This window comes from Sipha flava, unplaced genomic scaffold (genome assembly GCF_003268045.1).
Source record: "Sipha flava isolate LNK unplaced genomic scaffold, YSA_version1 557_pilon_pilon, whole genome shotgun sequence".
NCBI lineage: Eukaryota > Metazoa > Arthropoda > Insecta > Hemiptera > Aphididae > Sipha > Sipha flava.
In genome coordinates this window covers 92,225-119,839 of record NW_020273540.1, presented here as the reverse complement: position 1 = coordinate 119,839, position 27,615 = coordinate 92,225, and the positions used below count along the sequence as shown (strand labels likewise).

Genomic DNA, 27,615 nt, shown 5'->3' with positions numbered 1-27,615 from the left:
GTAAGCTTATAAAGTATTAAAAACGGAAATTATTAAATTTTCAAATTCAAATTTTTATTTACAATAATATCATGATTCTATTATCAGTAGCAGTAACACAGCATCACTAAATATAGTATAATATTTAGCAATCAGCTACGGACTAAATATCATAGAATAAATTGTTTTAAAAACTTATGTATTTTGTAAGACGTAAACCATGAATACCAAAGATTCTTATCTTCGTGGAATAAACCATATATTTTTCTTATCAAATTTAAAAGGCGCACTTACCATTTAAATGAGAATATAGATAAAAAAACCATTCAAAAATTGTTCTAAATCTTAACATTCATTTACAACTATGTCTAATATATACCTTAGAAATTACTGATATTTGTTAAAAATTCACAGTTTTAGTAATCATGAATAGTAATTTTCGAGTAAAAATAATCTGGTGTTTTATTTTCTTAAATTTATAGTTTTGACATAAAATGAACTTTAAAACAAGAGTAGTTAAATGTACTGATAAACAACTTTCTATTTTTTGGTTCAAAGGTGAAAGTAGATATTTGATTTTATATTCTTATACATATTAACACTATTTATTATGTAACATATGTCAGTTGTAAATTTATGATTTTATTATTTTATTGTGTTATTCTTCTGGAAAACCAAGTATTTTATTTTATTTGGGTTGAACAATTTTTTTCATTTATATGGCATCCAATAGCTCTCAAAATGTTACTGGATATGTCGTGTTTATTTCATTATTGTTTGATTTATTGGCGTTTACTATGATACTACCACTTTTCCCGTCATTATTAGATTATTACAAACAAAATGATTCTGATGGATTATATCAATGGTTGGAAAAACACATAAGTGTTTTTCAGAAAATAATTGGTGTACCAGATAGGTTTAATGGAGTTTTATTTGGTGGTAAGTTTCTAAGTTTTATTTTAGTTAAATATTTTTAAACAATACTTGATAAATTATATTTGCTAATAGGTATACTAGGCTCATTGTTTTCATTTTTACAATTTGCTTCTTCACCTATTCTCGGCGGTATAAGTGATGTTTATGGGCGTAAGCCAGTTATGATAATATGTTTAGTAAGTAAACTTTTAATTTTACCTATATAAATCTATAATGTTTATAATTAAAAAAATTAATTTTAGATTGGCATATTATCTTCGTACATAATTTGGTCAAAAGCAACAACATTTTCTCTATTTGTTTGGTCACGTATTATTGGTGGACTTAGTAAAGGTAATGTTAGTTTATCAATGGCTATAGTTACAGATGTGTATGTTCCAGAAAAACGTGGAAGAGGAATGGTAAATATATATTTTTGTTAGTTTTTGACATCCTTATTTAGTAGTTGTTTAAAGTAAAAATGTATTTAATTTAAATTGATAACACACATATATGTGTATATTCAGTGTTTGTCCAGTTCCTTATAAAAAGAAACCCGTTTTGTTCCTCGTTCTTTTTATTAAAAAAAAGGAACTCATTCAGTTCCTCATTATTTTTTTTATAAAAAGGAATTTGTTAAATGTGTCATTCTTTAAAAAGGAATCCATACCTAGGAACTTGTTTCTTTCAATTACTGTATATATTATAGGGTCATATTTAGTATTTAGATTGTTAAAGGTTTGAATTATATTATGGTATGTTTAAAATAGATATAAATATTGAAAGAAATAAATTAGAATTTTTTTTTCTTTAAATTATTGGTTATTTTGCAAATAAATTAATAAATTGTAAGATATAAACATGTACAGTGTCGCAAATAGGGGTGGGGTTTGGGGGTTGTAACCTCTTCCAAATTTTTTTTGAGATTTTTACATTAATAATGTAGAATTCTACATAGGAAATTTTTTTTTTATCTTGAACTCGCGAAATGGCTGATTGATATGAAATATGAATATTATTCGTATTATAATTGATAACAATAATAATATAACAATATGGAACGGTTTGTAATGTTCCGTTCAATTCTAAAACATCAATAACCTTGCTATTATGATTTCTTGTTAGTCGATTGTATAATAATTTTTTTTGGTATCACAATATGAAATAGAAGTTAAACAGTCTAATTTGTAATTTCAATATTTTACTTATAAACCTAACTTAATCTTACTTCCTTATCCCTACCAAACACCTGCAGAAAATACTTATTTTTTTTCCAAATTCACAACTCCCCCCCCCCCCCAAAAAAAAAACCAATCCTGGTTGCACCACTGAATATGGATACCTATTACCTTTATTGTATTAATATTTTCTGTGTATTTTTTAGGCAATGATTGGAATAGCTTTTTCAGTAGGATTTGTATTTGGCCCTATGATAGGAGCAGCTTATGCTAAATGGTCTCATAGTCAAGAAGGGGATTGGTTTGTACAACCCGCCTTATTAGCTGTCATTTTAACCATAATCAATATAATTTTTGTATTTTTTGCATTTAATGAATCACTTCCAAAAGTAATATTTTTTTATTTAAAATAAATATTGTTTAGTATATATTTTTATTTAGGTTTTAATATTTATAGAGAAATCGAGCTCTATCTGTTGTTGGAAAATTATCAGAAGCTTTTACATACATAAATATAATAGATTTATTCAAATTTAAATTGTTAATTGGTATTGTCCCATCTGAAGGTAATATATATTAATTTACACTTTGTGTTTGATAACATTATTTTTACTAACAATTACATAATGTTATATCATTTTAGATGTTAAGAAGTTACGTTCTTTGGGTAGTATCTACTTTATGTATTTATTTTTATATTCTGGTTTGGAATTCACATTAACATTTTTGACACATAATAAATTTGGATATACTTCAATGCAACAAGGTTGGATGTTTTTCGGTATTGGTGTTACCATGGCTTTATTACAAGGTGGATGGGTTCGAAAAATACCTCCATCACGTACAGCAAAAACTGCAACTTTGGTAATACTGATTTTCAGAGAAGTACAAGAAGTAGTATACAGTTAAATTAATTTTATTTACATTTTTTAGGGCCTTTTGTTAATCTCTCCATCATTTATATGCATTGGAATGGCTGAATCTCCTCCACTTTTAATACTTGGTTTATTTCTTTATGCAGTTTGTATGAAATTAATTAAATCTATTTATAACATACCAGCTTTTTTATACTTTGTTGTCTTTTTATTTTTCAGCTACTTCTATTGTAGTACCATGTATGACTACATTAGCATCACATTATGGATCTGATGCGCACAAAGGCAAAGCAATGGGTACATTTCGTTCTTTAGGAGCTTTAGCTAGGGCAATTGGACCGGTTTTTGCTTCAATATGTTAGTTTTCATAAATTTATAATATTTTTTAATTATATTATTTAATTTGTTTTATAGACTCTGCGTTTTATTTATTTATTTGTATTTCAGTATATTGGTCAGTCGGTCCAAAGATAACATATTTTATTGGAGGTACTTTATTGTTATTGCCTTGGTTTTTATTGAAGAAGACTTTGAAAGACACTAAAGAAAAAAAATAATTTATATGATATTAAAGAAAAAAAATTTCATCTATAATAAATTTAATGCAATATTTATTTATGTTAAAATTAGCAAAAGAATACTATACTTTATGGTAAACATCTATGAACGATAAATGTTAATTATAATGTTCGAAAATTATTGAAGTATATAAAGTATAAAATGTATAATTAATGTATTTATTATTATTAATTTTATAGCTCCTCAGTTTTATAAGGATTTGGTTTATTTTATCTTACACCAGATAGTGAACATATTATAATTTATTATAGACTTATTAGTTCTATTTTAGTATGTAATAAAATCAGAAATACATTGCAAAACAATTTTTTATATTTTTAATTACATTATTTAATTATAGTGATTATAGGTCACATGTATTCATAGTAACAATGTAAATAGCATGTTGATTGACTACTGAGGTCAATATGAACATATAATGTATAAAATATAGTAAATAAAAGTAAAGTTAAGGAAAATGTACAATAGTTTGAAATCAGATTATCATAGAATTGCTGAATTTGGAAAATTAATTATCTGGTAATAATGCATTTTGTTTTTTGGCCAATGTTATAAAATTTATCAATTAGCCTACAAACCTAACTAAATAATTTCTGTAACTATCAATCAATATAAAGACATAAAAAAATTAAAAATGTAATTTTAAGATAATGCAAATTTAAATATAAGTGATAATTTCTAATTTCAATCAGTTTTAATCATCTAAATACATTTTTAAATGTATTAATACTTATTTTATATAATTTTAAATAAAAATAATTTATGTTTATTATTTAAGTTAAACATAAATTATATTTCATATTTAAAAATAACTAATACTTATTAAAATATTTATAATTTAGTATAAAATAATTTATTTAAATAACTCACAATATATTTTTAAAAACCTCTTAACATACGAGTATATATATTTATAAATAATACACAAAATAATATTTTAAAACATATCAAAACACTTTTATTGGTAAACCACTTCCTACTTAATTATTAAAATTATTACATATATTTTTCTATAAAATATTTATGTTCATAAATTTATTGCATACCAGTGTAATATTTTTGATATATGCTATATATGCATTGATAAAATAGCTTAACCAAATCATTAGTAACTAAACTTTGAAAACTAATACTTGCATTTTTAAAAATTGGTGTAATAATAATGTAAAATAGTATATTTTCTGATTATTATTAGTTATTATATTTAAACATGTAATGTTTTTTAAATGTATACAACTACGCAATTAAGACAAAGTTTAAAAGCAATAATTTAATTTTAATTATTATAGTATTAAGTATATAAGTAATTATTATAGAATTAGAATATAATAATAGTATGAAATATTAATTAACTACTATATATATTTTATATTAAATTGTAATGAGACTGTGATGTAATGTAAAATAAAATATATTTTTATAAATTTATATTTTAAATATTTATATTTATTAAAAACTATCACAGTATAATAAGACACTTTTAAATTAATCTATTTTAAGTAAAAATTATATTATACATTTTTTATGTATTTTGCACTAATTAATTGAATGAACATTTGAGCACAGAATAGATATATATCTACTCAGTTTCTAGAATAAGGATGCTATACTGTTTTATTAAGAATTAAATCAACATTTATTATAGGATTAATAGTTATGAAATCAGATAAAAGTTTCATAATTTTAAAATTGGAACTTTTATGAAACTGTATTAAAAATAAAGAAATTATAATATTATATTAAGGCTAAAAAGTATCAAAGGACATTGATTTTTTACTTATTATATATTTTAATCATTAATAAAATAATAACATAGTGTTAATATGAAAATTCCTGGGAATAATTTTAACTAAGATAACAAATTTATAATAAACAAAAAGATTTACTTAGATGATTTTTTTTTAATTTTTCTTCTATTAATTTTAGTTGTAACCTTTATGAAAAAAATTCAAAATTTAAATTATGGGCTATTTTTAGTGTTAAATTATTTTTGCAATACTTGCATTTTATAATTGCAAAAAAAAATGTTGAACAGCATTGATACACAAAATTAATTTTTAACATCCTTACTAAATAATTCATTGTTTATGAGTAATTTTTATGGTTATCTTTTATCATCATAAAGTGATGATATTGATCCATATGACATGTTAAATCCAGGTGGTTCTTCAAATTGCATACTAATTGGATGATTAGAATTATCTCCATCATTTATATCAAATGGGAGGATCGCATGCTGAACTTGACTATCTGGTGTTACACCCATAATTGAATACAATTCTTTCAAGACTAACAAAATTGTATCTTGTGATTCCCTAAAAAACAAATGTTGAAAATATTTTATTCCCATTTTGTAATTTTATATAGCATGTTTTTTTAATGACAAAAAAAAATAGCTTCTAATATTTTAGATAAATAGTATTGAATAATAGTAGATTTAATAAAATATGTAAGAATAGTAATTTATATGAGCAAAGAACTACCATTTTAAAAACTACATGTTAATGATTAAACTCAATCAAACTATAATTTGGCATCAGTCTTACAAATTTTTAAAATTATTACATTTGATGATATTTATAATTAATTCCGTAAACCTAGTCAATATTATAATTGTATATGTGTAAGAACAAATTTTTCTTTTTAAAAAAGGTTATTTATGAAAATATATATATTTTTAAATATTTTAATGTTTTTTTCTCACTTAAATTATCCACATATTTATGACTATATCTTTCAATTATTATTTATCTAAATTTGAAGATAAACTTTAGTTATTTAAATTTATGAATTTATCAAGCTTGTAAAATTACTTTATATATATAATCAACTAATACATACCAATAACATAAATGACTGACTCCAGCAAATAAATATTCATTAAAACTTTCTATTGGAGCTTCTTGCAAGACATGGTCAATTCTATTTCCTTTATTTAAAATACCAGGTTTATTGTCAATTCCTTGAGAAGTTTCAGGATTTGAATTACTTGTAATATCTCCTTGAGATTGTGGTTTATCTAATTTCTTAAGAAAATCATAACTCTTAAATATATAGTAGATGCCAATTAGTTAGGGCAACTACAATTTAAGGACAATTTTTCAATTAACAAAATAAACTAAAAATTGCAGTGTAAATTTCACTATGTATTTAGGTTACAAAACTCGACAATTTATATAATTTCAACTTATCAGATTTTGTGAGTAGTACAAAAAAAAAAAAAAAATTGGTGATTGAAAAAAATAAGAAACCTTATTATTTTCAATAAATTACTTTATAAAAATTACCAATTGAGTAGGTATCATTCAAATAAAAATGTATGGGTGAGCTACTTTCATTGAATTATTGCAGCGTTGGGGTAGGAATTTGGATAAAATAGAATAATAAATGTGATAAATATACTTAACACCTTAATATCCTAATAAGTAAATGATGGAATCACCTCAGTGATTAATATGTCTGTTCAGACTATATTCTTCAACAATAAGTGAAAAATAATATGTTAATTCAATAGTAATTGATAATTTATTTGTTTCTAAAAACTAAAAAAATAAATTTTTCTTTGACTATTTGTTTTTGTATAATGTTTTTTAATTATTTATTTAATAATTCATTGCATATTAATACTTATATATTTTTTATTAAATTTATTAAAAAATAAAATAATTTTTTTCATTCCATTATTTTCTAGAGTATATAATAAACAATTAAAATAATTACCTAAATACTCCTATAATTCATTCAATTATTAATTCTATCAACTCCCTGTTTCCAAATATAGATATTTATTACATAGTTATGGTTTTATTTTAGTGAATTAATATTATAATTTATCTGTTTTACTATAATGTTTTTGAGAAGAAAAAAAAACCAAAAAAATTAATAAAACCATATGTATTTATATAATTGCAAATAACTTTTAAAATGTCATAAAATATTTAATAAAAAATATACTTCAGCAAATTTTAGTAAACTACAAATTGTTACATTAATTACTTAACTAAAACTTGTAGCATAGTTGGTGTTCAATAAAAGAGGGGGCATTGTTACACATCAACAATTTTGTGGAAAAAAGTAAATAGTTATAATATTTTTTTTATAATTATTTTCTTCTCATATGAATATTTTTCTAACTTTTTGATAAAAAATAGATTATATATATTATTATATTAGAAAATATATACATACATACATGGATTGTTTAAAAAATTAAAAAAATATATTTACAAGAATTTTCAAAGTACAATAGATATTTTATCTTTTACAAATTGATCTACGATTAATTGGATGTTCACTTATATAAAATGTTTATTTAATTATACCAAACTAGTTCTAAGGAAGGGATGATCCACCCATGGCTCCCCCCTCAGCTATGCCATAGACTAACATAGATATAAAATACATAGTGAAAATACTTACTTCACTAGAGCCATATTCTATTGAATGTCCTGAAGTTACTTTAGTAAACATAGCTAACTGGTAAACAGTATTCCAAGTATTCTTTACAGAATTAAAAAGATGAGTTTTCAGAGCAGCTCCAACATGTGCCATAGTATCTTTTAGTTCTATAATAATATAATATTTTATTAAACAAAATATTCATAAATAAGAATAAACATACAATTACCTAAATGCATTCTTTTACGGCCTTTGTGATGTGGTACTTGAAAAGGTGGTATATTTTCAAAAGTAGCATTGATTAATGGTTCAATTCGATAAGCAATTGGGTCATATGGATGAAAAATATTTAGAAATCCTGGGCAAGTTGGAAATTTAAAACTATCTCCTAAACTTTCTATTCCTCGAACTGTTACAAACATACCTGAATGAAATTAATAATTAAAAATATTAACTATTATGATATTAATAATTAGTTAATTTAAATATAACTAAAAAAAAACCATTATAAAAAATAGTACGAGATATTAGTATATAAGAAGAATTATTTTAATCTACTTGTAAAAATGTATTCCAAAAATATTTTTTATTGCTTTGAGAATAATTTGCTTATATTCCAGGTCATAATCAAGACCAAAGCAGAATAAAAAACCTACCAATTGATAAAAATCTCATAAGGGGACTTTTATTAGCTAAGAAATTTGTAAAAATAATCAAAAATTTTTAACTGAAATTAAACTAGTTCTTAAAAATTATATTAGTATAATCAGTATTCAATTAGTGAAATTAATAAAATCCAAAAAATATTGATTGAAAAATTTCAATTTGAATAATTAATTTAAAATTAACAATACACTATTAATAATTAATGGATGTATTAAGAGCCATTATAAATAAACAACTCGTGGAAATTAAATTTCCCTCTAACCCTCAGAATAATAATAACCACAATGAAATACATTGTACAGTAAAAATAAATTAATTTTTTACAAATTGTTGGAATTTAATTATTAAATAATTACCAATAGGTGATCCAAAACCAAAAAAATAATCAAGTTGAAACTTGAGCTGGGGATATGTAATGTATGGTTGCCCTGTACCAGCTTTTCCTAATGTTACATATGATTCCCCACGACTTAACTTGGCTTTTTGTTCATTAATTGTTGGAACTACTGGTGATTCCTAAAATAAACAGTAAAATGTATTACTGAAGTTATATAAATATATATATAAAAAAAAAAATTAATAACATTAAACATTACAAATAAATAAGTTAGGCTACAACTGTTAAATGATATAATTAGGGTTCGAAAATTATAGGAGTTGCATATTGTTCAGTATGCTCTCGATTTATAGCAAACCTAGATAAAAATCCAAATTATACCAAGTTGAGTTTAAAAATTGAAAATTAAAAATGCATATTTTGCATATTTCGTTAATTTTTGAGAAAAAGTACATATTTCGCCGATTTTCGCATATTTGTATGCATATTTAATGTATTCTAAAAAAATTAACATTTTTCATTCTTAACCGATTTATTTTAAATAATGTTACATAACACAACGCTAATAACGCGGAAATCGTGCATCATAGAAAACTCAATATTATTTTTCGTGGTTATTTATTGTTATTTTTTAATACTAACGAAAATATTGATGGTTCAATGCAATAACTTAACAGGTATTATACAACATATATTTATTTCGTATTCCACAAATTACGAAAATATATTTGTTTAACTATTTTTTCATTTCAATAAAATCTCAAACACCAACTGATTATGCGCCATATTTTAATTTTCAATAATACAATTTTTATAATTATAGGTTTTTAAAATTTACTAATTAACTTTTAATAAATAAATAAATATTTGTTTTTTTGCATATTTCTTATTTTTCCATGCATATTTTATCATTTTTTCGTGCATATTTTGCCTTTTTTGGATCCTATAACTTCCGAACCCTAGATATAAAAAATAATATAGTAGTAGAATAGTGGTAATTATTACATTATACAATTGTAGAATGCACACTTTCTAATTTCTGTAGATTTTTTTAAATTAACTAAAATTAATTCTTTGTAATATAGTTCAAACTTCATAGTTAACATTTTTTAACATTCAAATAATTTTGACAGTTAAATTAATGTACACTCAATAATTAAATTTAACAAATTTTTTACATAACTCATTAAAATAATACAACATTACATATATATTTGAAATATATTTACAAAAAACCAATAACACTTAAAAACAATTTAAATTACATGAATTTATTTATAATTGAAAACAAGTTCTATTTTTTAATGATTAAAGAATATAAATACACATTATCACAATACACAGCTTAATAGGTTATTAAAGTCCAATGCTACCATTACAAACTTATTCCATTCTTCCCACTCAAATATTTATCCCATTTTGTGGTATTGTTGAATTAGAAATACATGAATTATTGTAATTGATAAGTAAATAAACATATAAAATAAAAAGTATAAAATTTAGGTTCAAACTATTGATCATCCATGATATATAAACTTAAAGTTTTTTTATTATAAGACTAAATCATGAAAAATAATCAATTAAAATAAAATAACTATATATTTTCAAACATGCAACAAATTTTAACCACATAGTGAATAAAGTGAAAAATTTCTAATACAGCAATAGAAATTAAAAACTTACAGAATGTACTGTTGAATTAGGGGTTTGTTGATTACATAGTAGATCAAATGAAATTAATGATCCAAGACTATGACCACCTATTGAAACATGCCCATTAAAATTGGGATTTCTTAATAAATACAAGCCATACATGCGATTCATTTCATTTCCCACGGCATTTATTATAGTCTAAAATAAAATATAGGAATAATTATTTTATTTTATACATATTTCCTTAAAAATAACTAACTTGACAAAATGTAGGACTAGTATAAAACAAAACATCTAATATTGTGTCATTGTTAAATTGCCTGAGCTTAGGGATAGACGGTAAAGTAATACTTTTAAGCTTGCAATCAATATTTTCGGTATGTAAAGCAAAATGCCATGACACAGGTAATACTTCAATTCTACCAATTTTTTCTGTTTGACAAGCTGTTTTGAAATGAGATTGCGTTAATTGAAGAGCCAAACTTCGAAAATCATCCACTAAAAATAAATAAAATTTAGAATTTAACTCTTGATATTTTTATTATTTCACATTTTTATTTTCAAAAAATTTAATTTTATATATTTCTAATATTTATAGACTTTTAACTACATTAATTTTACTGTTCACTGAATAAAAATACATACCAACTTCATAAATTGGTCTCATTTTTAAATCACAATAGGACCCAATGCCATGAATCATAAATAATAAATGGTCCACTTTTGATGGCTCATCTCTAGGAATTTCAAATTCTTCAAATCCTCGCTTTACTATGCATTGTTTTAATGAAGACTGTAAATTATTATTAAACATTGAATATAAAAATATAATAGTTTCAAAGTGTATTCATAATTTTACATTTGTTTGATCTATCTGTTGATAAATTTGAGTTTCATCACTATTATTTAAAAGTGTTATAGATATTCCACTATGTGTTATAGCAGTAGGACTATGTAAAATAACTTCTTCATAATCACCAACTGGAATTCTGCGTCCCCATTCATTAGTTACCCATGCTGCTTTATATTCTACCTAAGTATAAACACTAATTAAATAATTACAAATTAGATATTAACAGTGAATTAAAATTCTTTATTACTTCTAAAATTGAAGCTATTATTTCTTCATATGGAATAAAATTAAAACCACTTCGATTACGAAGAAACCATGAACACCGCCGTACACTATTTGGTTTATCAGACCAATAAACAGGTTTACGAATTCTTTGATTTAAGTAAACGTCAAATCGACTTCCATCTGTTGGTATTATAGATTCATTACATTGATCATCTAAAAATGTATAATCAAATATAATTTAAATATCAGTCTCCTTTTGCAAAATTTATTTTATGAGATTTAAATAACATAAACTATTTCTGTCTTGACAATTATAATTAATATATGATTATTCGGTTAGTAAAAAAAGATAATAGGGGTTTTTTTTCTTCAGGCGGTCGTTCCGCAATCAGAAAGATGCCAACCGTAAATTTTGCATTGAAACACAGCCACCTTTCACACTCGGACACAATGTCACCCAACCTATAATTTAATAACTATATTCTTACTGGACGTAAAAGCTAATTCAATAGCATCTGAATCTTTTTGGCTAAATGGAATCCAAATATTTTTATCAGGATATTTGCAATAGAACCAATGCCACTTTATAGGTTCATATTCATATAATAATAAATCCTATAGTTTTATAAATAATATTATTATACATTCAATAATAGTATTAAAAATAATTTTTTTCATCTTACTTCTGAACGAGATGTAGAAAAATTTTCTTTAGTATCCATAGTTTTCTTTATCATAGGTTTATTTGATGACAAATTCGAGGTTTCCATAATTATTAAACTATTTAGAGAACTTGAAACATTTTCAGATGAAAAATCAATATTTTCTATTAAAAAATGTATGTCAAATTGTAATTTGTAATAATTAACTTTTGCTTATAAAAAATGAAATTTGTGATTACCTTTAGATGGTATGATGCTTGGTTGACTAGTTTCTAAAGATGCTTTTGGTGGTAAAACATAAGAATTATATTCATCAATATTAGAAAATCCGTAATTACTATTTAAGTGTAGTTTAAGTTGTTCATTTGCAGTTTTTAAACATGGAGATAGGGATTCTTTAAATTTGTCTTCACTTATATTTTGTTGTAATAGTGAAAATGTTGAGGATTCTTGGAAGTGGTTAGTAATAATCTTATCTAAAACAACAATAAAATGTTTAGTTAATTTTTATTATACAGGAAAAACACACATAGGAAACCTATCCTTCAAAAATAAATATTTAAAATAGATAACAATTATTAGTAATATAATATATAAATTAAAGTAAGTAAAAAACTTCTTTAATAGGTATTGATCCTTCTGTACTATATCATCATGCATTTAAATTTAAATTTGTTTTTACTGAACTCTATTGTTGTGTGCATTGTTGGTACTAACATTACTATCTTAACGGATTGGAAAAAGACCACTTTGCAATGTATGAACAACTATTTTGAAAATACAAGATATTTGGCAAATTATGATACTAATGTAACAATATTAGGATTGGACGATAAAGAAGGTATGTTACTTAATATATTTGTAGGCAATTATTAATTAAAAATATTAAATATTAATTTTTTTATTTGCAAATAGTATAAAATAAGGTTATATATAATCTTAATATATATATCTTAGTCTTAATTTTTTTCATCAAAATGCATTTTGTAAATTGACGATTGTAAGTTTATTTATGTTCAAATTTAAAAGGATGTAGTATTAATAATTTACAGTTTACAATTAACCATGTACTTAAAAATTACTGCCTTGTACAAATAAATAAAATAGTATATAAATTATAAAAAAAATTAATAATAAATAATTCATTAAATTTTAATTTGATGTAAAATTTAACAAAATAATAAGAAAATATAACAGTTAAAGGTTTTTTTAAATTTATTTAAATTATAGAAGATATTCAAACTCATACTTAAATTATTATTTGTTCCTAATCTTCATTAAATTATTATTATTATATACCTATATATATTTAAAAAAAAATTATAATGTAATAAATAATTTATAAAACTTGACAATTATAAAATAATGTAAAAAATATAATGTTAAAATATTATTTTTAACAAAATGTATTAAAACTATTTAAGTTATATGGTTATGGAGAATTTTGTACAATAGAAACTAGGGAAGAAATTTCTTTACATCAATAATGTATTTTTTAAAAACATTAAAACGTTTGTTTATCACATTTATAAACTATATTTATAAAATATTTTTTGTAATTTTTTATTCTTATTTTTAAATAAAAGTTATTCCTTTAATTTTTATCGAACATTTTTGTAGTACAAAACTTTAAATTCAGTATTATTAGTTAAATTTATTCAGTTGTATTATTTAAAATAACCAATTATAATACTAATATTATAAATCATGTAAATTGTAAAATTTCTATTTAGTTTTCATAAAAGAAAAAAAGAAATAAATTAAAATTATTCATCTTTTAAAAAGCATTTGAATTAAATTAAATTACAGATTAAAATTAAAATAATTTACATAAAAATTATAAAAAAGTTCAAAAACCCAAGTCACATTTGTTTTCCAAATTCAATGTATTAACCTAGCAACTACTGCATTATCTTCTGAATTACTCATTTTATGTATGAATAATAGTATCAATTATTATAAAAATATTACTATATTAATATTGGATAAAAAAAAGCGTTTGATAAAACACACTCAATATGCAGGGGTGGATCTAGGTGAAATTGGGGAAGTTAGTTGACCCACAGTTAATATTTAAAAACAAAATTGGCCTCTTGAAGACTTCTTATATTTTTAAAGTGTTCCAACTACAGGTTTAAGTTAATACTAGACTGGGGTAAATGTCCCATTTTCTACCCTCTAAATGATGCCACTGGTTTAATTGTATAATACAGTAAAACATCTCTATCCCATGTAAAACCAAATCCTCGATAAAATAAAATAAATGTTAATGTTTTTAATGATAATTATGAATATACTTAAGAACACATAGTATATGATCATATTATGTTTTTTTGTTAAAAGGTATACATTTATAACCCAGTTTCAGTCCTAATAAGTGGTTTCTTGAAATAGTCTGACCCACAGTTTTCTAATTATGGATCCACCCTTGTTCCAATCGTGTCAGTCGACTAACCTACGCATCTTAAAGTTAGTTAGGACAAGTTGAAAATTGAACTTGTAGGTTGACCTTGTCAATCGGAACCATTGAATATAGTGTGGACGCGGTTTAATAACATACAATTCTCGGTGTAATTCGTATTTAACTCATTAAAGGCTTAATGAATTGAATATTTAATTAATAAAATTTTAATTATTTAATGATAGACAATTAACACATTGATTACTATGAAATTCCTAATGAGATCTCAACGACCTTGGGTTTGTTTATAAAGGTTTACCCTGATAATTTTTGAAAGAAACAATTGTAATTGTAATTGTAAATATATTATAAATACATATATATATTATAAATATGTAGATCATATGTATGCCATTAAATCATTTAAAAAAATGGACGACTATCAATATTAAATACATCGAATAAATATTGAAATATAAAAATTACCACAAAAATATAAATTATAATTTATTATATATAATCATATAATATAATATAATATAATTTAAAATTATATTACAAAACTGTATAAAATTAACAAAAATATTTCCGCGCAGCAAAAAGTTTTAGTTGCGTCACTGTAACATCAATTAGTTTTGATTAATTCATGCATTCAGCAAAATAAAGTATAGGTACCTGAATCATAAATTCAGTGAAATATGTATATATATATACATTATGTATAAATATATTAATTTTTATCTAATAACGTATCAAATATAAATAAAAATAAGTATTTTGTACCGATTAGTTTTACATTTTAGAAAATGAACGATAAATAGTGAATAAAATTAAAATAATTATATTTAATTTTCTAAATTATTTTTTTTACTGGTACATATATCTTTAAAATTTTAAAATGTAATGGTAAATAATTTAAAAAAATAAAATGTCTAAACTAAACCCATTAATTTAATTTTAAATAATTTGTGTTAAATATACATTTACAATAAAATTATAAATGGTATTTAAAATTTACTATATAGTATATTTATATTTAAGGAGACTATAAATAAAATAAACGTATCATTAAGAAAAAACAGTATGTAATTGATTGCATTCTACTCTTCATATTTAATGTGTTATATTCCCAAATACCATAGTGTATATTTTATGATAACATAATTTCCTGTTTTGATGAGTAACTTTAGGCTTTAATGATAGATTGTAAACTATTTTTGTTTACAAAATCGGAAGAATCAACTTATATAATAAGTGTGATAATATGCAATATATTACTCCCATGACATGGGTTATTCTTTTATCATTTTTTGTTAAATAAATTAACTAAAAATATAATTCTAAAGGAATGGATTTCCTGTTTACAGAAAGTATGGTTCATAATGTAGTTCTAAGAAATATTAACGATTTTATGTCTCAATATCATACACCTGATTATCTACCACAAGAACAAGGTCAAAAGTATTATTCTAAATTAATACATACTCAAAATCATTCAAAGAATAAATATTTACTATTTGGAGAAAAGTCAACGTTTAATAATTTAGATTTTTTTCAACAAAATCACAAAAATGTAACTTTTATAATAAAATAAATATTAAAAAAAAATTTTAGTCGGTTTAATAATAAATACATATTTTTCAGGTAGAAATTGTTTGGTGTATAAATGGTGAATGTGAAAATTGCATAAGTCAAAAACCTGTAGCTTTAGCAATCGTGAATAAAATTCCAGAAACTATAAACATTGATTTTGATGAACAAAGTGAATCAAAAAGTAATTAAACTTAAACAAGTATTTTTGAGTATAGAAAAGGTATCAAACATTCTATGTTGCAGTACAGAAATCAATATTATTATTAGACACTAGTCATACTTATTGATTATTATAATTTATTATTATATTACGTTTTCTCATTGTTGCTTATTAGATTGGTACTACATTTTCTCGAGAAATAAATATTTGTTGACCTTTAAAATGTGATAGCATCAATCAATGTATAAAATTATTTACCATATTAAATATTATAGATATATTATATATAAATATGTAATTTATAACTGTTGTGTAAGATTGAATGCGTCATAATTTTATAATTGTATTTAAAATTAAAATAAACTTGAAGATTAGTTAAACTTAATTTTTCATTAAATAGGTACCTACCTAAAATTTAACTAAAACAGCACAAAACTATAGTTCATGTTAATAATTTAAATTGGATTATTTAGTTTTTTTCTGATATCTATAATAAAATTATATAATAAATATAACAGAGTAAAATTAAATTTCCATTTACTTATTAATTTTATAAATTCAATTTTTTTATTTAAATTTTTATATTTTTTAAATAAATGGGTAGGATGTATCTTTTTAGTTTTAAAATAATAGTAAATCATCAAGTTCAAAAGTATATTTTTCATAAGTATATTTTTATAAAAATAGTTAATTTAATTGACTACATACCATTTTACTATCTAGCAAAACATTTTGATTGTTTCAAAAGATTTTGAAATATTTTAAATTTATTTTAAATATTAATAAAAGTACCTATTAATACATTGTTCTCAATTAGTACTCAAGTACTTACGAGGATTGCAAGCCATAATTTTCTTTCTCTTTCTATCATACGCGCAATATAGGAGTTTAGATGTTTTCTATTTCTAACCTACCCCGATCGATCTATTAGGGCGATAAGGATTTTGAAAAATGATTTAAATTTTTTGTAAAGTCTTCTTAATATCAACTTTATCACATTTTTTAATTCCTATTTAGTGAAATTTTGGGAGACAAAATAAAAAATTGGGAAAGTCGATCTAAAGAAGACTTTATGACAAATTTTAAATCACTTTTCAAAAGCCTTATCGTATCAACAGGCGATCATATGTTGGAAATATAAAAGGTCTAAACTCCTATATTATGCGTGTGATAGAAAGAGAAAAAAAATCATGGCTTGCAAACCCCTTAATTATAGTTTGAACTGTACCGAACAAAAAAAATATTGACAAAAAAAACCAAATCATTATAATTTTGAAAATTAATATTTAGAATTAATTGTTAGCCTTGCACTAAGTTGGAAAATTTTTGAAAACAATTACCAATGCAGTATAAATATTATTTTAAAGTTGATATTAAAAAAAACAATACTTCAATATTTATTCAAACTTTAAAAGAATACAAAGAAAAATAAATTAAGTAGTAACACCTATATTATAATTTAAAAACTAATATGAAGAACTGTAATAAGATTTATAGATCTTAAAAATGACAAATTCTAATTTAATAGATCTGGTTTAATTATGTTTTCTTAGCATATAAATTTGATAACTGTATTAAGTTTAAAATAAAATTCAGCATTTTTAAAAAAAAATTTATATTAACTTGATTTTATGAAATTAATTAGTCTGTATTCTTCTCTAGCCACATAAACTTATTGTGCTCCTAAGGTATAGATTGTTTATTTCAAATAAAAACAAAAAATAAATAAATAAATATTAATTTGTTTAAATATATTCAAAAATTAATAGTTTATCACTATTTTTGCCTGAAAAAAAATTCAACAACTTTCTGACAGTCGAGTATCAAAAACAAATATTAATGATTAAGAAATTAAGGTTGCATTTATAAATTATAACAGTACATAAATAATAGTTGAATACATTTATCTATTGTAATTTTAATAAGTATAAATAACTTATCAAGTATATTTTAAAAAATGTGTTATATTATATTATTGATTTATAATCAATACCTAGTTAATTATGAACAAGAAGTAACAATTGTATATTTATTATTTTAACATTTACTTACTTGATATTGTATTTATCTTAGAAATATGTTTATACTAAATTTCTATTATACTTGACACAACTTTAGAAAAATAATTTTGCTAAACATTTATAAATAAAAATTTACATACCTTATCAGAATAACGAAGTGGTAAACATTACTCAGCAGACTGAGAAAATTCAAAACATAATTTATCTTTTATAACAAACGCCTAAATTTGTTTTGATTACATTTTTATCGCAAGTAATTAATTAAGAAAATACGGCAATTGATGATGTATAAGTCAATAACCTTGAGCAACAGGTGCGTATGAAATTTCCATAAAATGACGTTCTATAAGGCAAATTCATAGGTAGTTATGAAAACGAAATAACAAAGATACTACTATAAATAAGAAATACATGTAGTATATTGCTATCTCTATATTTGACGTAATTATTTGAAAATTACACAATCAAACTTTGAATTGTAATTATTATTTAGTAATTAACATAATTCAAAAAAAAAAAAAAAAATCTATTCATATCATTAAACAGATAAATAATTGTATTGTTCTCTAAAAATAATAAGAATGATTTAAAATCATGGTCAAATATTTGAAGTACAAGAATATAATTGTATACATATAAAAAATTTAATAGTTTAATATGTATATAAGGGTTAAGCCTAACTATTCTTCATTGGAAAATGTTTTAGTTAAGGATAAAAATTAAAAGAATAAAACATTTGTAGTTTAAATAAAATATCAAAAACAAATTTATCAAATTTTGTTTTATCATTTTTACTTAGTATGATTAAACATTAAATTGTAGACTAGTTCTCATGGTGGTCTACATGGTAAATCTATCTTATGTATCTTAAGTCTTAAGTCAAGGAATTAAAATGGGTTGCAACCCTTTTTTGAAATTCGGGATTCCTGTACAAATCTGAAATTTGACAAATATGTGAAAAAACCCGGTTCTTTTCCAAAAACGAAACCAGAGTATACGTTTAAGAAACAAATTTTTAATTATACCTTTTATTTAATCGGAGAAAATATAATACTAGGTTTTAAATTGTTAACTTTAAACTATTCTGTAAATGTCCGTAGATGTAAATAGCCTAATATGATAGAAATATCTTAATATTTAATAAAAATTTAAAAAAAAAAACTCATAAATCGAAACCTAAGAAAACCTTAAGTCTGGTTGTTACCCTTTAACCAAAACCCCAGAAAAATTAATCCATTTTGACTTTATTTTGACCAATAAATAGAGCCTTCTGAAACCATTTTCTTTTTAAATTATTTTCACTATCTTTGGCTAAGTGTCTGGAAAACTACGACTTCAGACGCATCAATATTTATTACAAAATGTTATGTTTAAAATTTAAAAATGTTGTCATATATATATATATATATACATATATATATATATATCGTACGTGTGTTAATCCTATTGAACACAAATCATATAATAATATAATTTTTATATCTTACTGATATTAAGGGAAAGTATATGATCAGATACTAATACTAATAAATAATAATACTATTAATAAAAAGGTACTTGTTTTTAATTTAAAACAGTTAAAACAAATAACAATTGTGAATTAATTTAATATTTTTAAGTTTGTTAAATATTATTATTAGGTCACAATATTTTTAATATTTCGATTTTCATTAATTATTACTATGTCACTGCTTTAAATTTTGGGTGTGTGACATCGTTTTAACATTTAGTATACTAAATAATACAATTCAAAATAGTAATAATTATTCATCTACCTATACTTAAGATAAACATTTATAATATCATTAAGTATTATAAATGATATAACCATTACATTATCAAAATATTATTATATTTTTTAGATGAAGTCGCAGATAAAAGATGGTCAGATGAAGCAATACATGGAACCAAAAGTTATACATTGGAACTTTCTCCTAATTCAGTTCTTATGGGCACATCGGGAGAAACGGTTAAACTATACTTCAGAGTAATAAATAAACAATGGATACATCAAGAGTATAAATTTCATTGCTATGATCAAATGGGTCTTATAAGATCAGTGTTACCAACAAGGTACGTGCTTTGGAAAATTATTGAAAGGCTTGGTACACTAGTAGTAATGTTGTTGCTATATGAGGCCACCACGTGAACCTTTTACCCAAAGATATATCGAGGTATTTAACAAACAGTTTCCTAGGTATATTTTCGTCATTAAACTTTAAATTAATTGGTGTGTGGTATAACCTTTGGCTTCAATGCTTTTAGAAGCTTTAATTTGGATCTTCTAGTTTTTACACCAGTTCGATAGAATATCTAGACGATTCTGTAAATTAGCCATTATTGTTTCGATGTTACGAGATTCACTATAAATTGTTGTGTCGTCTACAAAGTAGAAATATCAGGACGATTATGGTATTGAGGTGAAATAGTTTTACTATTGGAATGCATTTGAACAATAGGAAACACACGCGTTTTTTTGGAGCAACAGAGCGCTAAGAACGATTTTTCGCGTCGGCTACTGATAAATGAATTTAAAATGCTTGATAATAAAATATCTCCCGAGAAAAGCCGAGTTATACAACTAGAATATTATAAGTTTAAAAATTATATTTACTGGTAGGTTATAATGATGTACTATACATCACATTTTAATACATTCATATAAGCATTAATTATGTAATAAAAATCTAAATAAAATAATAAAAGTAATATAAAAGAAATTTCTAACATCAAGTATGATTTATGGTAAATGATTGAACTAATGATTGTTCTTAAATTATTTTTATTATTCTCTAAGTGTTATGATACTTTAGTGTAATGCTACCTCCAAATAGTACACCATTTGATGTAATGGTAGTTTTGGAAGTAATAGGACCAGAAGGATCAATTGATCAGATTTCATTTTCCGTCGTTCAACCAGAAGTAGAAACAATTAAAGTTAATTTTTACATCGGGAAACTAGTGAGAATTTAATAATACTTATATTTGTAATAATATTTAAATAACTATAATGATGTATATTTACAGAATGGAGATACGACACAACCAACCATAGATTATATATTTAATGGTGATTGTCGTTTTGCAGATACTCCACATAATTGTGCTTCCGAAAAATGGAATATCGAAGCTACTATTCAAGATGAAAATTCAGGTAATTATTAAAAAATATTGAAGTGAATTCCATTTAATCTTTGACATTACATAATTAATTTTACAAACATAAAAAGTTAAGGATTTTAAATATTGTAATTTATAATATTTGATTAAATTTAAACATATATAATATCATAATTTTCATAATAATTCAATAAATAGATATACTCTATTTTACAATATACTTAATTAATTATACAATATACGAGGGCGTACCTAAAAGAAACCGAACTATTTTTATACAAGGTTATTTATTTAACTTTTTTACAAAAAACATTTAATTTCCTTCAAAGTACTCTCCGTTGAATTTAATGCACTTATTCAATCTTTTGTTCCAATTTTCAAAGCACTTTTTAAACTCATCTTTTGTGATGCCTGCCAGTGTCTCCGTCGTTTTTTTTAAACTTCATCAAAATCGCGAAACGCTTTCCTTTCATGTCCCTTTTCATTCCGGGGAATAAAAAAAAGTCACAGGGGCCAGTTCGAGTGAATAGGGTGGATGGGACACAGTGGTCATACCATTTTTGGTCAAAAATAGTACAGAAAGGGCTGTGTGAGCAGGAACATTGTCGTGATGAAAAAAATAGTCCCCCGACTGCCACAAATCAGGTCTTTTCCGTTTCAAACTGTTGCGTAATCTTAATCTAGATCTCTTCACTACTTCTTCGATGGTTTGCCATCGATCTTCCAGAATAATTTTGTGAATTTTTTTACATTTTCGTCGGTTTGTGCCGTCGAAGAAAGTCCAGAGCGAGCTTGATCATCTATCGACATTTCACCACTTTTGAAACGGGAAAATCACTCAAATACTTTAGTTTTCCCGAAAGCATCACCTTTGTAAGCTGTTTTAAATATCTCAAGGGTATCCGTTTTCCCGAGCAGAAAGCAAAATTTGACGGCCACGCGCTGTTCACGCAAATTAGCCATTACAAAAAACGACGAGTACGCAAATTCACTTTAGAAAAAAAAACACCGACGTAACGCAATCTTCTACGATGACGTCTGTTGGTATATTGACTGTTGAGAAGTATTTCTATACGGTCCTAACAGAAAAAACGCGATACTATTACTACTCTGTCTCACAACACATCAGTTTGGTTTCATTTGGGTACCCCCTTGTATGTAAGGAATGGGAAACCTATGACACGCCTATTCCATAGTGATAATGGCACCTAATTTAAATATAACTAATTTTTATTTCAATTTCCAAAAATAAAATATAACTGATAATTGAAAATAATTTGATTGATATTATATAATTTTTTTAATCATGTGTTCATATGTATGTATGTAACAGAAAATAATATGAAGTTTAAATGTAACAGTAAATAGCGGATTTTTATTTGATTTCATATTGACACGCCAACATAGTGGAAAACTCAAATATACAAGAACTACATAATTTCACTATACCGTATGTTCAATTTTAAAGGTAACAGGAAATATTTCAAACGCAAGACTTTGAATTTAATTCGGGTTTTTTTTATAGGGTATAGGACTTATAAATACATGTTTTTGATAAATTTTAATTTTTAACTTTTTTTAATTTGCGCATGCGCAATAAAATAAAAATTTCTTAAATGGGAACCACCATTTTTAACACTGGATTTGGTTTGCTCTATTTTTTTTTGAGCAACTTTGATTTTTACAGTTTTTTGATATGTTCAAAATTGACATTTTTAAGATGGTCGAAAATTTTAAATTAGGTAATTCGTATTTATCGCATATTTCAACGCTCTACGTATCTCAATCAAGCATTTACAGATATTATTATAACAATTTATTTTTATTAAAACTACAAGGTGTATTTATTATAACATTGAATTTCTAAACAAATATCATAAGATAATAATAATAATAATTTATTATTCCATAAACTGTTCAAAATTATTGGCATTATTTTCAACACATGCTTCCATTCGTCTATGTAGTTTTCTTTGTGTAGCTGCTATTATTTGATCTTCGGTGAGTTCATTACACCCAATGATTATTTTATTTTTCAAATCATCAAGATTAATAGGTAGATTTTCATAAACTACTGTTTTTAAATGTCCCTATAAAAAATAATCCAACGGTGTTATATCAGGTGATCTAGCGAGCCGTTGTACTGGACCATATATACTCATCCATTTATTGCTAAAAGTTTGGTTAAGGTATTCTCGAACAATAATTGAATTATGGGCGGGAACATCTTGTTGAAAAATGCTTTGAAATATGCGATAAATACGAATTACCTAATTTAAAATTTTCGACCATCTTAAAAATGTCAATTTTGAACATATCAAAAAACTGTAAAGATCAAAGTTGCTCAAAAAAAATAGAGCAAACCAAATCCAGTGTCAAAAATGGTAGTTCCTATTTAAGAAATTTTTATTTTACTGCGCATGCGCAGATAAAAAAAGTTAAAAATTAGAATTTATCAAAAAATGATGTATTTATAAGTCCTGTACCCTCTAAAAAAAACCAGAATTAAATTCAAGGTCTTGCGTTCGAAATATTTCCTGTTACCTTTAAAATTGAACACATGGTATAATACGGTAACAACTACCTTAGATAAATAAATGTATACCAAAAAATACCTCCATTATGTCTTTTTGGTTTTTTATTTATAATAGTTTTTTTTTTAAATTAAATTTTTATAAGTATCAAAAAAAAGTAAGAGGTACTGTACGTTTTACGAGCGTAATAATATGAAAAACATCTTCAGCGCCTTTCGATCCAATCGAGCGCCTAACTTCAAGTCTGTTAAGTGTGGAAATATCACACTTACTGGATTATTCGAAATTAGAATGAGCCTTACATATTAACATATGTCTTATTGTAAACAAACAAACGTAATTTACAAAGGTACATTACCTAAAGTTATTGAAATATTAATATTGCGTAAATGCCTTTTAAATATTTTGCTTAGAGATTTGTGTTATAAACATGTTCCAAAAGCATGCGAACCGACTTTGCTTGATTCCTTTCGGCACTTTATCAAAAATATTCTTCGATATGATAGAAAATATTTCATACAAAACATAGTACCTAGTTTAAATTAATTGAATTTAGTCTGCAGGTAAATTTATAATTACTTCTTATAGTTAATAATAAACGTTTTATAAGTAATTTACTATTCACTATTATAAGCTATAACATAGGTTAAGTATTATCTTTTACTCCAAGAAACTTTTAAATAAAATAAGTTTAATATTGATTTTAAAGAAAACTTTATCTCATAACGTATTAAACAAAAAAAATTATTTTAAAAATAATCACTTCGGATGTAATCAGTATTTATTATTTTTAAATTAATTGATTCTAATATATATGAAAATTATACTATTTGAACAATAGGTTTAGCTATGATTACATCAATACCTAACAACTTATGGTTACGTAGTGAATTCAGCATTGGAACTAGAGAGCCAGTAATTGTATATTATTCAGCAACATGTTGTTTCCCAAAATTAGAAATCATTGCTACAGATTTAAGAGGCAATACGCTTAAAAAAATAATAAATGCAGAAAAACGTAAGTACATTTTTTTAATTAAATATATTAAACTCATTAAAGAAAGAAAAATAAATATATATATTAACCTAAACAATCGGGATTTAAGATTTGCTGAAATAATTGAAAATCTGAATAATTTGGTATTTTTTTGTACTAAAACATTATTAGCGATATTGTAATAATTTATAGTAAATTCATTCCCAATACCATGGTAGGTTATATTCTTCGGCTAACCCTTCAGGCCCATTATTGCTACAACGTACTGCCTTCATTGTTCCCTGTCTTTTGTTATTTTTTAGCATTTCTTATCCCCAATATCCTTATATCATAGTTTATTCAGTTTGCCCATCCTTGTTTAGGTCTCCCTTAGGGTCTCTAGTTTCTATGTGGTTATATTTTGCCCGATTAATCATTCTGATTCGCACACATGCTCGTCTCAACTTATTGTCGTACTTTTTAAAGTTTTAAAATTGCTAGGTTCGTGTTATAATAAATCTACCAAATTTTCATTGTTTTTTTTTTTTTTTGCTAACTTTTTTTCTCGAACAATTTTAACTTTCTTTCATCCGATATTTTCGTGGTCCAATAATAGGTATGGATAAAGAACATTATTATTATAATTTATAATCTATCGTATTCTTTATACCTTAAACAAGTATAAACTATCGAGTATACCTACTCTTTAGTTTTTTAAAATAATAATACCAAAATTGTTTTGCGTCATTTAATACAATTGTATTTTACAAAAAATTTAAACAACAAAATGTTTTTGTAAATATTAAAATTTAATTAAATTTAAATTATTGAAATAGTAATCAATAATAAAAATATAATTACATACGTATGTACAATACAATACATTTATACTATTGAAATTATTGATACTATAAAGAAAAAATAATATTCATACCTATTTTAATCGTGTGATTTATTACAAATTTCTTAATAAACCAAACAACGAAAAGTGGGATTTACAATAAATTAAAAATTAAAAATAACTTGTGATTCACAGTAAATTATTTTTACATAAATATGTTTATTTGTTGTTACAGAATACTTAAATATTGCTGAAATAGGATTAATAATTTTATCAGTAATAATTTTGTTATTATTCATTTTAATTTTTGTTTGGGCTATTATAAGATGTCAACGAAGAAAAAGGAGTCGTGAAATATCAAGCTAAATTACAAAAATTTTATAATAAATATATATTTACTTGCAGTATTATTTTTTGGGTTTTGATTATCATGTATAATATTATTAGATGCAACCTTACCTTTATTTTCATTTACGTTCGACATTTTCTGTGTTGTGTAATTGTATTCATTTATGTAAAAAAAATTTTTTATTTTCTAGAAATAATCACAGTTTCTGAATGCGTACCGTAAGAAAAATATAAAAATTAAAAATATTATATTCCTTCTAACACACGGAATGATTAAACGTCTACTGATCTATTAGATTGAAAATAATTAACTAAAATATTACAAAATCATAATGATAGATTTAAACATATAAATAATAATAGCTTATATATGATAAAAATATTATCAAAGTGATAAAGGCTTCAATATTTACACTATGGTTTCTAGAAAACAATATGACCTTGTGATAAAAAATAACAGATTAGATAGTGATGTACATCATGATAATTGATCAATTCAATTCAAGACGTGGAAACATAATTTTATATGTTTTACTGATGGCATAAAACAATAGTGATGGTAAATTATTATTTTTTTCAGTAACTGTTGAAATAGCAGTGTCTGCTACCTATTTCATGTTAAATCATATTCAAAGTTCATGTTAAAATTACAGAAAATAGTTGCAGAAATGTCTAATTGAAACAACATAATAATTTAAATTTGAATTGTCAAAATTTATTCAAATTAAATCAACAGCCTCATAGACTTTTTTACTTATACTCGTTTAATTTATTTTTAATCAATTTTCAAACAATGAAATAGGTACCTACACAATACATAAAATTAAAATTTAATTTGAATAAATTTTATAAAATATATCATGTATCATTTGAAAATGAATAAAAGGAAAGGGCTAATAGCATAGGCTTGTGTTCAGGGAGTGCCGGGCTTAAAACTCTAGGAGGACGAAATTGACTTTCGGAGGAGGGGAGGAGAGGTGCGATGGTACCACTAATTTAATAGCATTAATAATTGGAAATTCATTAATGTCCATATGTTCCTTTATAGTAGACGTATTCGCATACATCAGAACTCGTAGATGTCTACTAATTAAAATTGTCAAATAATATTGTAACGTTTTATATGAATAGTAATGTTAGGAATTTTGGAATTTAAGTAAATTTCTTTACACATCATTTGCCTTGTTTTCCTCCATACAGTAGTGAAATGGTATTTGGTTGTTATGGTTGCTTATAAACTTTTAATAAATCGAATAGCTATTTGAAAAGTAGGTACGATGTCATTTTAATTAGGATCA

At 23.7% G+C, this 27,615-nt stretch overlaps 3 protein-coding genes across 3 annotated transcripts; 2 read left to right on the top strand and 1 right to left on the bottom strand.

The window, feature by feature from the left end:
• The first annotated feature begins 482 nt into the window (after positions 1 to 482).
• On the top strand, positions 483 to 3,624 carry LOC112691088 (major facilitator superfamily domain-containing protein 10). The gene is made up of 9 exons (XM_025565227.1): positions 483 to 921; positions 991 to 1,094; positions 1,161 to 1,319; positions 2,282 to 2,464; positions 2,533 to 2,641; positions 2,719 to 2,939; positions 3,009 to 3,099; positions 3,170 to 3,307; positions 3,398 to 3,624. Exons 1-9 carry the CDS (start codon positions 699 to 701, stop codon positions 3,505 to 3,507), a joined length of 1,338 nt encoding a protein of 445 aa, XP_025421012.1. The 5' UTR covers positions 483 to 698; the 3' UTR covers positions 3,508 to 3,624.
• Positions 3,625 to 5,526: 1,902 nt separating this feature from the next.
• LOC112691098 (phospholipase DDHD2-like) lies at positions 5,527 to 26,625 on the bottom strand. The gene is made up of 14 exons (XM_025565243.1): positions 26,429 to 26,625; positions 12,563 to 12,799; positions 12,345 to 12,487; positions 12,150 to 12,276; positions 11,684 to 11,874; positions 11,443 to 11,616; positions 11,229 to 11,376; positions 10,843 to 11,081; positions 10,614 to 10,781; positions 8,950 to 9,109; positions 8,157 to 8,351; positions 7,949 to 8,094; positions 6,371 to 6,555; positions 5,527 to 5,844 (listed from the first exon to the last, which is right to left on the bottom strand). The coding sequence occupies exons 1-14, from the start codon at positions 26,451 to 26,453 to the stop codon at positions 5,634 to 5,636; spliced, it is 2,349 nt and encodes a 782-aa protein (XP_025421028.1). The 5' UTR covers positions 26,454 to 26,625; the 3' UTR covers positions 5,527 to 5,633.
• Positions 12,961 to 26,379, top strand: LOC112691099. Its single transcript, XM_025565244.1, has 8 exons — positions 12,961 to 13,164; positions 16,092 to 16,297; positions 16,369 to 16,498; positions 20,361 to 20,571; positions 21,312 to 21,459; positions 21,526 to 21,652; positions 24,994 to 25,170; positions 26,205 to 26,379. The coding sequence occupies exons 1-8, from the start codon at positions 12,978 to 12,980 to the stop codon at positions 26,333 to 26,335; spliced, it is 1,317 nt and encodes a 438-aa protein (XP_025421029.1). The 5' UTR covers positions 12,961 to 12,977; the 3' UTR covers positions 26,336 to 26,379.
• Positions 26,626 to 27,615: the final 990 nt, after the last annotated feature.

Coding starts and splice junctions, on each gene's coding strand:
- LOC112691088 (XM_025565227.1), top strand. CDS start 699: ATGGCATCCAATAGCTCTCAAAATGTTACTGGATATGTCGTGTTTATT. Junction 2,940..3,008: donor CAGCAAAAACTGCAACTTTG/GTAATACTGATT, acceptor TACATTTTTTAG/GGCCTTTTGTTAATCTCTCC. Junction 3,100..3,169: donor TTTATTTCTTTATGCAGTTT/GTATGAAATTAA, acceptor TTTATTTTTCAG/CTACTTCTATTGTAGTACCA.
- LOC112691099 (XM_025565244.1), top strand. CDS start 12,978: ATGCATTTAAATTTAAATTTGTTTTTACTGAACTCTATTGTTGTGTGC. Junction 20,572..21,311: donor AGATCAGTGTTACCAACAAG/GTACGTGCTTTG, acceptor ATGATACTTTAG/TGTAATGCTACCTCCAAATA. Junction 21,653..24,993: donor TATTCAAGATGAAAATTCAG/GTAATTATTAAA, acceptor TTTGAACAATAG/GTTTAGCTATGATTACATCA.
- LOC112691098 (XM_025565243.1), bottom strand. CDS start 26,453: ATGTCGAACGTAAATGAAAATAAAG. Junction 12,277..12,344: donor TTTCTACATCTCGTTCAGAA/GTAAGATGAAAA, acceptor ATAAAACTATAG/GATTTATTATTATATGAATA. Junction 11,617..11,683: donor TAATAGCTTCAATTTTAGAA/GTAATAAAGAAT, acceptor GTTTATACTTAG/GTAGAATATAAAGCAGCATG.